The sequence below is a fragment of the Eptatretus burgeri genome, chromosome 12 (assembly GCF_056783735.1).
Source record: "Eptatretus burgeri isolate ZD-2024b chromosome 12, Ebu_testis_v1, whole genome shotgun sequence".
Taxonomy (NCBI): domain Eukaryota; kingdom Metazoa; phylum Chordata; class Myxini; order Myxiniformes; family Myxinidae; genus Eptatretus; species Eptatretus burgeri.
This window is the reverse complement of record NC_140972.1, coordinates 11654976-11669778: the sequence shown is the minus strand read 5'-3', so window position 1 is coordinate 11669778 and position 14803 is coordinate 11654976. Positions and strand designations below refer to the sequence as shown.

General features: G+C 44.6%; 1 protein-coding gene across 11 annotated transcripts in view; it reads right to left on the bottom strand.

Annotated features, from left to right (window-relative positions):
* Positions 1–14803, bottom strand: part of LOC147015096 (ras-specific guanine nucleotide-releasing factor 1-like) — a 167416-nt gene that overhangs the window by 54926 nt on the left and 97687 nt on the right. For all 11 annotated transcript variants that reach the window (XR_015050216.1, XM_085849517.1, XM_085849518.1 and 8 more), the window contains 4 exons: positions 10588–10654; positions 8373–8500; positions 4488–4555; positions 2104–2355 (listed from right to left, as the gene is read on the bottom strand). Coding sequence is in view for 10 of the 11 variants with exons in the window: in XM_085849517.1 (XP_085705643.1) it covers positions 2104–2355; positions 4488–4555; positions 8373–8500; positions 10588–10654 (515 nt within the window). In the remaining variant the exon portion in view is untranslated. The remainder of the gene's footprint in view (positions 1–2103; positions 2356–4487; positions 4556–8372; positions 8501–10587; positions 10655–14803) is intronic.

The window sequence follows — 14803 nt, the reverse complement described above, 5'->3', positions numbered from 1 at the left end:
TCCATCCTCCGCTCCTCTCTCTCTCTACTTGATTGGATGACCTGAGCCACAGCTAATGTTTTGTACCCACTGATCCAAGACCTTCTGGGATTAAAGGGCTGAAACCACGATGATTGACAGGACAGTTCCGAGCTGATTATCAGAAGTGATCGACTGGGATTAAAGGGTTGAAACCAGTCATTTAGCTGAAGGAATGCTTCATATCTCCCTCTGCTCTCCTCTCTTCTCATATCATATCTAAACTCTGCAGACAGCACCCAGGCAAAAATGCTGCAGTTCAAACTATAGTATATGAGAGTTGTACTCTCATACACTATAGTTGGTAATAAATCCTGCGACAGTAGTCTGTAGAGAATTACTCAAGGAAAGGAATGCTATTTTTGCCTGGGGAGCATTGGTGCTACCGATGGAGTTTCATCTAAAGGATTAAGCTGGGTGGTGTGCCTTTGCTTTCCAAGCAGTTCGTCAGAGCAGGCATTTGAGAATTTGTTCAGGGTGATGACAACTGCCCGATTATTCATCGAAAGACATCATGATATATTAAACGTCCACCGATAAACACAGGCAGATTTGGTCCCAGCTTCATGTCCCTCCGAGGGACGGCACACTCGATGATGCAATGCCCGGCCCATGGAACACCGATCCAGTAGTTTTATAGTCAGGTCGTGAGTCCAACTCAAATCAGACAACTCAGAGACGAGTGCTCTACCTGTACACCATCCTGTTCGACCTTGTAAAACTGAACATGAGTAAACATAGAAAAACAATTTTTTTAAAATGTCTTCACTGCATTGCTATCCTTCTCACTTGAGCCGGTCAAACCTAATTGGGATGACACACATGTCAATTCACAAGGCACCGATAAAAACATACGCACATACAGTATCAGAACATGTACTCACCAGCGAATGGAGAACTCAAGGTATTTGTATCGATGGTGGATTGAACATGATGCAGGTTAACTTCAGCCTGGATTTTGTACATGTGGAATACTATAAAATAGGGAAACATTGCAACCTGTGGGTCACTTCGCCAAATTTGTGCGGTGTCCTTTAGAAACAGACATCCATGGACAACCTTGTTCATATGGAAAATCTCGGGTGCAATGCCCAGATGAACATCAATTTGCGTCTTAAATTAATTTTATCTTTCTGATGTTTTATTTCAGTTCAATTAGATATTTGAAATTTGGGATTGTACAAATTATTCAACGAATAAAAAATAAAATGAAATGATCTGTACAATGGCAGCTCAGCCACGAGTAGATTTTATTATTTTTAATAGACAAGTGTCTTTTGTGTGATTTTCACAAAGTCTTCAATAAACGAGTTGATAAATCCGCTTGAAACTAGAAGGGCACTCGGTCGAGTGCATACCTCCGCCACGTAATGCCTGATCCACGAAAACATATCGGGCCCAATACATTTTTGAAATATCATGCTATACAGGACGATGTCGTTTTTGTCCCTATCTCTCAATGGTGAAGAATCACTTTAAAAATCAAATAATTCTCGTATCCAGAACCGGATCCGGATCTTCACCAGAATCGAATCAATTCTTCCTTGTTACATCCCCAACCAGCCCACCAAATTTCGTCCGAATCTGTCTGAACTTTTTTGAGATATCCTGCTATATGTCATTTTTGGCCCTATCTCTCAATGGTGAAAAATCACTTTGAAAATTCTCAGATCCTGGTCTGGATCTCGATCTTCACCAAAATCCAATAATTTTGTCAGTGTCACATATCCAAACTCTCCACCAACTTTCAAACGAATCCGTCCTTAACGTTTTGAGATATTTTGTTTACAAACAGATAAACAAACAAACAAACAAACAAAAAAAACAGAGGGATGGACAGGGGTGAAAACATAACCTTCATACACCACCGGTGGTGGAGATAATTAGCACGGATGGACGTACGGACGGACAGACAACCCGAAAACATAATGCCTCTGGCGACTTCGTCAGCGGAGGCATAAAAAAACCTATTTCAATGTTTAAAAAAATATCAATAGGCCCAAATAAGCAATTCAAGAGAAGTCCTGAATGACAGCAGAAATACTGTCATTTCCATATCAACCATGAGAACCATTTTGGAATTACCTTGCGGGCAGTGCAGAAAGAGGTCGCCGATAGGCACAAGCCAGTCGAGCCAAAACTGCATCGGCGGTGGTGAAAGCTCGGTAAGAACAAAGAAAGGTGTTGAGAAAGTCAATGGTGAGTCCCCGTGGATCCGTCAACCGCTCGAGCAAACGAGAAACGCTGGCAGCCCGTACCACGGGCTCGCCACCGTCGTGCGGGCCCGGACGACGGAATCGGATGTCTGGTCCATCCGCCACGAGTCCAGTATCTCCACTGCAACCAAACGGAGGGTTCCACATGTTGTAACGTTGAGGTAATGCATTCGTATTGAATTTTAATGGACATATTTATGGAGGGCTGTTCTCCTATCGTGTTGAAACTGACCAAGAGTGCTAGGGAACATGAGAAATTGTGTTTGAAAGTTTTAAATGTCATCAATTCACAACATTAATTGAATTAGATGTTACTCTCTGTGGTGTAGTGATGGTTTATGCGTTACTTTGTTGATTCATGCATTGGGTCGATTGTTACGAATTCGTTGACTCACCGATTCGTATCAGGCAATTTGAATATGGTCCGTCTTGTGAAAACCATTTGTGCAGATTCAAATTCTACCATTTTAAAATAGTCCTTTATTAAAATTGGAATTGGTGCTTCCAGTGTTTAACATTCTGTTTACCCAGTTCCACTCAGTTCGACTTGTCAACTGAGAAGACCAATGTGTTCAGATTGCAAGATGACCAGATGGAAATAGTGGAAAGTTTATTTTTTCCTGGGTTCTAAGATTGAAGTAAGTGGAAAATGTGGAGGAGACATGAGTAGACTGTTAGCATTGTGGAGAACAGCAATGTCAGGATTGACAAAGATCAAAGATTTTCTGGCAAAACTACACTCTGATTCTGTAACTGGACCAGATGGCATGAGCTCATGTGTCCTCAAAACCTGCTCTGCTGTTCTTGCACATCCTCTTTCTGCTCGTTTCACCCTATCATTTCCCCGAGGTCATATTCCACATGTGTGGATATCAGCCAACATCAATGCATTCCATGAACAAGGTGCAAAAACTGATCCCCTTAAACACAGACCCATCAGCTTACTTCCAATCATCAGCAAGGCCATGGAATCCATCATCGCAGTTGACATGAAATCATTCCTTTTCTCCAACGACTTAATCTCAGATCATCAATTCATATTCAGATCAGGTCACACCGCCTTGGATATGCTGCTTCTTCTCTCCCAACAATGGATGGAGGTCCTCAATATCAGTCATGAGATCAGGGCCATCTCTCTCAACAGACTCAGGTTTTCAATACAGTCTGGAATCCCGCATTACTCTCCAAACTCTCTGCCAATGGCATCCAAGGCCAACTCCACTCGTGAATTACTGACTTCCTCCACTCTCGGAGCCAATGTGTGGCTCTCAATTTAATCCTTTTATCTCCTCTTCCTGTTAAGGCTGGAGTGTCCAAAGGCAGTGTTCTCGGCCCCATATTATTCCAAATCTTCTTCAATAATTTCTCCGCATCTCTGGAAAATTATCTTTATCTCTTTGCTGATGACTCCACTCTCTGCCGTGACATCTCTCATCCTTCTGACAGACAGAAAGGCAGCAGCCTCTTCCCACTCTTCAGACCTTGACAAAATCACAAGCTGGTCAAACACTTGGAATATGTCTTTTAATCCTGAGAAATCTCACGCTCTCACTCTCTTCGAAAGGACTGTAGGCAAACCCTCCCATCTACTTTCTCAACAACTCTCTTGAGGAAGTTCAATCAACAAACTTTTGGGTCTCACTATCAGCCATGATCCTTCTTGGGCAAAACGCATTTCAAAGTTGGCTTCCAAAGCCACACATAAGACGTGTACATTTATGGGAAGTGGATGAGGTAAAATAGGTAAATGGATCAGGTGTGCACTTATAGGAGATGAATCCCATGAAACAGCTAAAGGGATCAGACGTGCACTTATAGGAAATGGATCACATGAAACAGCGAAATGGATCAGGTGTGCACTTATAGGAGATGAATCCCATGAAACAGCTAAAGGGATCAGAAGTGCACTTATAGGAAATGGATCACATGAAACAGCGAAATGGATCAGGTGTGCACTTATAGGAAATGGATCACATGAAACAGCAAAATGGATCAGGTGTGCACTTATAGGAGATGAATCCCATGAAACAGCTAAAGGGATCAGAAGTGCACTTATAGGAAATGGATCACATGAAACAGCTAAAGGGATCAGACGTGCACTTGTAGAAAATGGATCACATGAAAGAGCTAAAGGGATCAGACGTGCACTTATAGGAAATCGATCACATGAAACAGGTAAATTGATCGAGTGAGCATTTCGAGTGCACGGATCACATGCAATATGAGGAGTAAATGGATCTTGTGTGGACTAACCGCATCAGAAGCAAGCTTTCATCAGCTCCAGCAGGAAGTCCACTACTACAGCGGAGGTTCTCGATGCACTGAAAAAAGAAACTTCCTGTGAAATCACTATGAGACTTTGTTTTCTTATTTGGATTCATCATGTCAATAAAATCGAAATATATGTTTGGCTGCCATACGTTAACTCAAAATAGAAGCTTCTCTTGAACATTTCACATCATGTTCGATTTATATTTCATTAAAGAAACATTTTTCTCTTTTAAAGTTTTTCAATCTCAAAAACAATGGGTTAGACAATTGCTGATGTGGGCAAAACAAGTAATTGTGAGCAAGAAAGGGAAGAGAGGATGTGGATATTCGGGACAGGGCAGGGAGGGAGATAGAAAAGTTGAGAGAATCCAAGTACCGTGGTTCTTCTTTGGAGGAGAGGGATATAATTACAGTAAGGATGTGAGAGATGGACAGAGGTAGAGAGGGGAAGGGAAGGGTAGAGGAGATGTGGTTGTGGGAGTTAGAAGAGGATAAGGGAGAGAATGGAGAGAAGGGGAGGGTGGGAAAGGGGAAGAAGGGGAGAAGGTGGAAGAAGGGTAGTGAGAAGGGTCGAGAGAATGGTACAGAAAATAGTAGAGTAAGTGCAGGAGTGTTTCTTGAGTGATTAGATGATTGAAATATTCTGGTTAGATGAAGGCAAATATTTACAAAATGGGAATGAGACTATTTGTGCAAGAGAGCAGGTTTTTAGGACACATGAGCTGATGCCATCCAGTTCTGTTACAGAATCAGAGTCAAGAGTTGTCAGAAAATTCTCCACCTTCTCAGGTGCAAAATACAGAGTCCAGGAGCAATTGGGTGTGACTGGGTAGGGTGAGTACAGAGAGTGAGGGGTTGGGGACACAAGATTGAGAAGCAAACACAGAATTGAGACATTCGGCCTTTTCACAAGCAGAGTCGGCAAAGATGCCATTTGAAGAGAGGGAAGGGATTGGGAGTGGGAGGGATACTCCAGGGACAGACGTCACAAGGCACCACCGGCTTTTAGAGGAGGGAGCTATGTTTGAAAGTTCAATCTTGAGGTCAGACAGATGTTGTTTTCTTGCTCTCCTGAGAGTGGACACAGACATGTTGCAGACTTTGTGAAATGAGCTGAGATTGCCTATGGTTGGGTTTGCTTTCCAGGAACAGAAGGAAAATTGTTTCAGAGCAACTGCCTCACCACAGGATTCAGTGTACCATAGATAGAAAGAAGGGAAGGATAAAGACGAGTATAGAAGGGAAGGATAAAGATTGAGGATGAGATTTGATGGATCTGTGCATAATAAAGAGCAGGTTTCTGTGGAAGAATTTCCAGGCTAAGTCAACAGGGGCAGTAGATGTGGGAGACCAGTCTTGAAGAGAGGTGGTTGCTTGCAGTCCCTGCTGATATGCCAGACTCGCTGGCACTGAGGCAGCTCTTTGAGAATTGCCAGAGATGTTGACTCTCACAAGCATATAATCAGATGAACCATTTGGAGCAGAGGAAGAGCAGGAAACATTTGCAGGAAGTTAGTCATTGGAAAGATGGATTTGCCATTGGGAGAAATCCGGGTTGGAAAGTTTACAGATTGAGTCGGTCCGATGGAGTCACAGTAAGTCCTTTATATGAAGTACCATGGCTGGTGAGAGAGGTACCAACATCCAGTGAAGTTGCATGGTGACAATTTAAATTGCCACACGTGAGGAAGAGAGAGTTGGGATGAGTGGTTAAAAGTTGGTCCATGTTGTCCGAGAGAGAGATGTAGATGGAGTCGTCACTGTTTGGAGGACCGTACAACACACAGACAAACAAGAGATGGGAGCAGAGAGGAAGTCACAGCCAAAGGTACTCCTGGGCTGTTAGATCAATAGATGTAAGGTTGGGAGATGTAAGCTTGCGGTGTTGGAGGTGAGAAGTTGACTTCTCTCGTAATCGCCGAAGACCAATTGTGGCTGCTAATAAGTGATGGTCAGTACTTCCAAATTCAGCACTGCTGTAAACTATGGTATTTATAAATGCGGTCCAATGACTGCTCAGAAGGATGTGATCTATATTTAGTTTCTTGTTATGCCATCACCACTGCACCAGGTATTGTAGTGAATGTTCTTCCTTCTGAAGTCGGAGCAATGGATTTGGAGTTTGAAGGCAGGACAAATCGATGCAATGACTCCATTATCATTTATATTTCCTGTCCCATGCAATCCTAATACTGATCCACAGCCAGCTATATCAGTGCTGACCTCAGCGTTAATGTCACCAAGGACAAAAATGAGATCTCTGCTTGGGGTGTTGTTGAGAAAAGAGTGGAGTGTGGTATACAATTCCTCCTTCTCATTTGATTGCACTACATTATTTGGAACATAACTTGCGATGACTGCGAAGTGTCCACGTCTGTGTCTGAACCTTGCTGTGATTAGTAGGCCGACTGTTGTTTTGGGACCAGATAGTGAGTGTATTCTTGAAATTGTGGTCCATAGCAATCGCAACTATTTCCCTGTGTAAATTGTCACCAATGCCAAAATAAATGTTTGTGTCTGTGGCCTGCTAAAGCACTGCGTCTGGTTTACCAAACTTCTGTCAATCTCACTACGGTTACTTTTAGTTGCTCCAATTCTCTGGACATGATTGTAGCTGTGACATTGTGATATGTATCATTTGATGAGTCTTTCAGTCGGGCTACTTTGGTCCTGCAAATTAATCAAAATTACAAGAAATCAAACCAGTCGATAAATAAGTTTAACTTGTATAGACTGCGCAATGAAGCAGATATGTGTTAATTCATCTACTCAATACTAGCCCTTCTTTGTTTGATGATTGGCTGCCTGTTATCCTCATCACCTAACCCTAACAGCTGTTTGTTTATCCCCTAATAATCCTAACCCAAGCTCTCATCATCCTACCCTACTAGCACACAGACGTTGGCCCAACATAATTTTATCCGTCAGGCCAACATTGGCATATCATTGGATGGATTTTACACCATATCGCAAACATTGGACCAACGTTGGCAAATTGACGTTGCTTTTACACCATGTTGCCAACGCTGGACTGATGTTGTAAATCCGCTTGCTATCGTTCCGACCTTTGCCAACATTAGCCCAACGTCGGTGTAACAATCTGGATAATGCTATGAACAATAGCAAAAAACAATTTAAAAAAATGTAACAACAGAGGAATGAAATCACAAAAAAAACAACCAAACAATGAAGAATGACACCACATTACGATGCCACAAAATGACACCGCAATCCTGTGATGGATTACCATCACGACATCTTTTGACATTTTACATTGTTGAAGATGAAGACGAAGAAGATCCTAACCCTCATCTTATCCCTGCACAACCGATACATGAGGTTTTGCCTTGGAGGACCCTCATCACCCAAACCCTCATCATCATAAACCTAATCTTCATCACCCTTCCCCAAATAACCACAACCCTAATCCTCAACACCCAAACCCTTATCAGCCTAAAACTCAATACCATAAACCTAATCTTCATCACCCTTACACTTATAACCATAAACCTAACCCTAATAACCACAGCCCTAATCCCAAACACACAAATCCTTGTCAGCCTAAAACTCATCTTAACGCTGCACCGCAAAAACATGAGGTTTTATCTTATAGTCCAAACCCTCAACACCCAAACCCTCATCACCATAATCCTCATCACTCAAACCATATACATAATGCAATATATGACATTGTATAAAAAGAATGTGTTCACAATACAACCGTAATTATATTTGGTATTACACAAACTGAACCTCACGTGTGTGGAGCACATTTAAAGGAATCAAAATTAAAGGAACTCTGTTATTTCATAACAGCCACAGGATAAGAGACTACTGTATCCATCCCTTCAGGATCCCACAAAACACCTGGCTAATATCACTGGTCCAAGCAGCCTTTTCTTGTCTCTTTCCAGCCATCAAGGCAAGCATGTAGGAAGAACCTTCCGCCGGTTGCACAACCAGCCGAAAGTCAAGCTCCGACACTGCTCCACGTGCTGGACACACACCACGAACCATTGGATTGCTTGTGTTTCACCAATAACCACATGATTGATGTAATTACACAGATATGATTTTTAAAATGTCAACAATACAATGAACTTCGACATGGGAGGACAATTCTCTCTCATGCCTGCACAATATCAACACCACATTAATTCATCATATAAGTTCATCAAGTTCACTTTTATGGGAAAAGGGAGGGGGGAGAGTGAGGAGGAGAACAGTGGGGTGAAACAGGGACATCACTGGGTTGTTGTTTTTCTTAATCACTCACCGTTACAACTACACAGAGTCTACAACATAAGATCAAGGCCATCTCTTGAGACATATCTCGAGCATTTGATACAGTCTGGAACATACCTGGCTCTCCAAACTCTCTGCCTATGGCATCCCTGGCCAACTCCACACTTGGCTAACTGACTTCCTCTAGTCTCGTAGCCAATGCGTGACTCTCAATGGAATTCTTTCATCTCCTCTCACTGTCAAGGCTAGGGTCCCCCAAGGCAGTGCTCTGCGCCCAGTCCTATTCCTAATCTTCATCAACGTTCTCTCTGACTCTCTGGAGAATTCCCTTTATCAATTTGCTGATGACTCCATCCTCTGCTATGACATCAGTCATCCTTCAGAATGGCATGCTGCAGCCTCTTCTCTCTCTCTCTCTTCCTACCTTGATCGCATCACAAGCTGGTCAAGCACCTGGAATATCTATTTCAATCCCGACAGATCTCACACTCTCACTCTCCGAAAGGTCCATTAGGCAAAACCTCCCATCAACTTCCTTAACAATCCTCTCGAAGAAGTTCAGCTACTCAACTTTTTGGGTCTCACTCTCAGCTACAACCTTTTTTGGGCAAACCACATTTCTAAGATAGCCTCCAAAGCTAGTCATTAACTGGGCATCCTCCGTCATACAAAGTCCTTCCTTGGCACACATTAACTTTTATCCACCGACAAGGTCTTCATCTGCAGCTTGATGGAGTACTGCTCACCTGTTTGGGCTGGCAATCCTGCCTCACACCTTGCTCAGCTTGATGCCATGGAAACCAAAGCATTCAAGATCATTGGAATCTCCTGTGATAAAGCGGTCTTTGGGCAAATAACTATCCCACCTTAGACAGGCCAGTGCTCTCTCTTCATCTTCTATTGCCTCCTTTGGGGTCTTGCATCCCCTGCTCTTTCCGTGCTTTGCCACCCCCTTCAGAGGTTTCTTCAAGGCACACACAGTCACCAGCAACCCCATTCTGGTGAAACTCTCAAAATCCAGGATCACTGCTCACCTTCACTCATTCGTTACTCTCTTTTCCCACCCGTGGAACCAACTTTCTCATTCTCTTCAATCCCATTCCTCCCTCCAGGTCTTCAAGGCAGCTGTTCACCACCATCTCAGATCATCCCCAATCCAAAACCATTAACTCTTCCTGTCATGTTTTCACATTACATATACAACAGAATGTGAAATAATAGATAGGGTTATTTTGTGGCTTTGTCTGCATCTGCTGGTCCCTCAATGAGTCCCTCAATATGTGAGCATCATTGCAGACCAAGTGCATCATCCTCTGCTCCAGTACCTCCCTCAATGTGATGATGAGAATACTGCAATGCACTTTGCCCTTTTAGTTCAAAGATGTTGGTATGAACTTTCAGAATCTTCCTTGGATTCAGAGGAAATATTGAACCTCAAACTCACTGAGAATCTGAGGCTTTCAGAACACCTCGTGGATCCATGGAGGTAGAGCATGCCATATGTGTTCATTGACTAATCCAATCAATTTTGAGCAATACTGTCTCAGGACCATTTTGCTTGAAGAATGCAAAACATTGCAGCACATCATTGAAGTGAGTTAATGACACGATGTGTTCAAGCAGTGAACAGGTCTGCAAGTGAGCCAGAATGCCATGAAGTCAGGTCAGGTATGGGAGCATGCATCGGAGCAGCGTGTCCATTAGGTGAGTGGTTATAATACGGTGCATATGTTGTACGAACGGAATAAGTAAAATGTGTGCCCATGAGAAAATGTTCTGTAATTTTCATCACATGAGATGTTGAACCAAAGGTTGTGTTCTTTTCAAGATTGCTTACTTTCATCATCACTTGGTTCTGGATCTTCAAGAAGAGTGCACTCGGCCAAAGATATGACACCACCTCCCTGCATACCACGGTCAAGCAAGGTGCTCATTATTACATCCACCGAAAGGATATTTCAAATCATCAGCATACCTCATGTGAACGTACAATGCCAAATTGGCACACGTTGTGCTGAGTAAACTTTTCCACAACGACATTAGCTTTTGCGTCTCAAGTTCAGGTTTACATTTCGTTTCGAGCAAAAAATGTTTCAAATTACAGAGCAAAAAATATTTGGTTCGGTCAGTTGAGATTATATTTTTCGAATTTACAAAACACTAAAGAATTGAACAAAACATAAGATAGATATGAATATCTGGCAGCTTCCCCTGGAATTGAAGGGTTATAAGCAGCAAACACCGAGCGAGTGCTTGTCCTGAACCTCCCTTGCGGTGTTGTATACCTGGAGTATCTGAGAAGAGCAGGTGCCAGGTATCGACACAAAGTTTATGAGCCACGATAATGCGGGATTCATGGTGTGTGTGAAATGTAGATCCTTCAGGTCAGGTCAGGAAAAGGAGCATGCGCTGGAGCAGTGCGTCGCTGTGTCTACTTTCCGCCGGTACTCCAGGGGCCTCCCTCTGGCCATCCCCATCTCCCTGAGATGCCGATCAACCTGCCACAACCATGAGGCACGTGGTCGGCTGGCCCATTGACCTCCCCCATTCATGAGGCTCCCTCATTGAGAGAATATGGTGAGCAGGATCAGCGTCAGGAAAACGAGCCACATGTCCATACAGCCGCAGCTGATGCTCACAGACTATGCAGGTAACAAATCTCATTTGAGTCTTTCTCAGCAACCGCTCGTTGGACACAAAGTCCGACCAGTGATGGCCAAGGATGCTCCAAAGAGACTTGGTACCAAAGGAGTTCAGTGTCCGCCTTAGATCCCTGGTCAGAGTCCAAGTCTCACATCCGTAGAGCAAGACTGGAAGCACCAAGGACCTGACGACTCAGGCTTTCGTTGTCTTGCACAGGTACCGACAGTGTCACACTCCATGATCCAGTGAATCCATGACTCCCCATCTGAATCCATGATCTCTCTGACATCCTCCCCAGAATCCAGTCCATACAAGTACTGAAAAGTGTGGGGGCCAGTACACACCTCTGACAAACACACCCCTAGATCCATCTGAGAATAACCATTTCATTTTTTAATTAAAACGTTAGAGTGATTTATCACTGCTGAACGACAGTTCGGAAGGATGCCATTTAGCAGAGAAAACAACCAAACACAGGTGGATGGCAATGGTTGGAATCAACAGGATGGTGATCGAGGTAAGCAAACTGCTGTGGGAAGCAAAGAGAAGCTGACGTTTTGTTCATTTCGGGAATTAACCCTTCATCAGTCAAAAAGAGCATCAGAAACAGCAGCTTCTCCTTGTTCTTTTGCTCAGACGAAGGGTTAACGCCCAAAACCTCAGCTTCTCCTTGCATCCAACAGTCTTTCGCACCCCTCAACCAACGTACTGTTGCTTCCACCCATTGTCATCCCTGTCTGCTGAGGCAGACCCACAGCTCGGCGTTCACCGGCAAGAGTAGTTCTTCATTGTACAGGTGGATGTCAGTGTGGAGAAAACATTGTATTTTCACATTCAAAAGGTTGTTTCTCCTTTTCTGAGTTCATAACCACTCAATCTCTGGTTCCCTTTTATAAACTTTTTTTAGGTAGTAGGTTGTAGACAGCAACCTCTCAGGGTGGTACTACTGTTCTGACGTCGGAGCATTGAAGTGGTGCCCGGAACCATCTCTCACTCTCCGTATCAGGGAAGGGAAGGAGGACAAATTCACCCGTGCAAAGAGTGCTTTAACCTCAGCATTGCGCAGGTAAAAATGGAAATTGTAATACCCTCTGCCACCACCACCAGGTGGTGCTACATGGTACACATTAAAAAAAGATAATTTAGGCCCCACATGAGCCCCCACCCCTCCCCCATGCCTCCACGTGAGGCCATGGCCATGTAGTCGATGCTACCCCGACACAAAGTTGTTTTTGTACCCCGAGTTAGGAGCGAGTGACTTAAAAGATGTGGCCGTGCATAAGGAACAAAAAGAGAGAGAGAGAGAGAGAGAGAGAGAGAGAGAGAGAGAGAGAGAGAGAGAGAGACAGAGAGACAGAGAGACAGAGAGACAGAGAGACAGAGAGACAGAGAGACAGAGAGAGACAGAGAGAGACAGAGAGAGACAGAGAGACAGAGAGAGACAGAGAGAGACAGAGAGACAGAGAGAGACAGAGAGAGAGACAGAGAGAGAGAGAGAGAGAGAGAGACAGAGAGAGAGACAGAGAGAGACAGAGAGGGGGAGAGAGATAGAGAGAGAGAGAGAGAGAGAGAGAGAGAGAGAGAGAGAGAGAGAGAGAGAGAGAGAGAGAGAGAGAGAGAGAGAGAGAGAGAGAGAGAGAGAGAGAGAGAGAGAGAGAGAGAAAGAGAGAGAGAGAGAGAGAGAGAGAGAGAGAGAGAGAGAGAGAGAGAGAGAGAGAGAGAGAGAGAGAGAGAGAGAGAGAGAGAGAGAGAGAGAGAGAGAGAGAGAGAGACAATGCCGTTTATATGTACAGTATACTCGTTTGTATGTATATATATATATATATATATATATATATATATATATATATATTTTGTTATGAATCTGGCAGCCATGTGCACACAACAGCCAGGTCCTATAGGTCAGTTATATCGGTAAGTACGTGTTTCTAGTTAGGGTCCCGTCCCTAGTCTAATGGGAATTAAATATTCGTGTGCTGCGGAGTTATTTTGATAGTCAGGGTTTTCTTTTACATCGCTTTCACAACAACAACACTGCTCACAGCATTCTTCGTGCGCTTGTTGGCGAGCGCGTGCGTGGGCGGAGTTTAACATGAGCATGGCGTCCCTCTTTGGCCAATCGGCAAGGAGCAGGCGTCTCACCCGCCCCATCTCCTACTCAGCACCATCGCCATTACAGAACATGGCCGGAGATGAGGAGGTAGGCGGAGCTACAAACGCCTCCGATCCGGACTCCGCCCAGAAGGGTGGGAGTTGCCCCGCCTACCGTGGGCCTGTCCAACGGGAGACGGCCAGGGAATCGTGCGATGGGTCCGACCAATCTGGAGGTGAGTGGCCAGGAGAAGAAGCCCCTCCCTCCTAAACAAGGAGTGTAGTTGTCGGGACGAGTGTGAGGAGATTGCATCCCGTGTGTCTGGAAGCGCGTCTGCCTGGGTTTGTGGCGGACTGCATCCCGTGCTTCGGAGGTGTCTCGTCTGACGCATTACAGCGAGCGGTCGACCACTTTTTATCAAGGGAGATCACCTCGTCTCGCCTCCTCTGGGTTCGGCTGCCCTGGTCCGTGCTTTTGGCGACTAGAGCTCCGAGAAGGTGTGGACAACCAGCCGCGCGCTCACGGCCAGTTAGCCAGCCGTCCTGACTCCCAGCCGAACTATCCTCCTCGGCTGGAGAGCCGAATAAAGACCCGGAGGGTCCATTTTCTTTTTGGGTGTGCGTGTCTGTGTGCGGGCCTGTCTTGCCTAAGTAGAATTGTTAAGTGCTTTTGCTTGTACATTTCATACATTTCTTATTCGGATAACTCTGCTCTTTGTGTGTTCCCTTCCCCCCATTGTAAATAAATACCCCTATTGTTGAATGTCCCAGCTCGTCCTTGTCCTTTCTGACATTGGTTTGCCGTGCTGCGAACGGGAATTAGGAGACCTCATTGCTGCCAAAATCTTGCAATCAGCCCAGCAGGATTCTGGTACTCTCCGCTCAGGGTACAGCTCGGATCCGGCTCGGTAACAGCCCGGATCGCGCAGATCCTGCCGAGGGTGAATTTCCCTTGTAGTTTGGACAACGTGGGTATTTAGGTAAATTGAAATTGGCAATTAACCCTATCCCACGTGGTCGACCTATTGGCGATCTTCGGTCCGATAAGGGACCCGTGTCTTTCGGAGTTCTCTGAGAAGCACGATCTAGATTCCGGGCGTTCGGTGGAGCCGACTCGACTGCTCCACCTCGCGGTCGTGCTCGCCGCCGACACCCGGCCCCACAACAATATATAGATGGAGCAGTGAACAGTATGTTTGTATCATCTACTCCTCAGAGAGGATTTGATCGAGGAAGCTGAAACTTTCAGGGATTCACGAGGACACCCTGAAGTTGTGCATGTGCACGTTTTGTTTGATTCGACTTGAAAAAATTTTTTT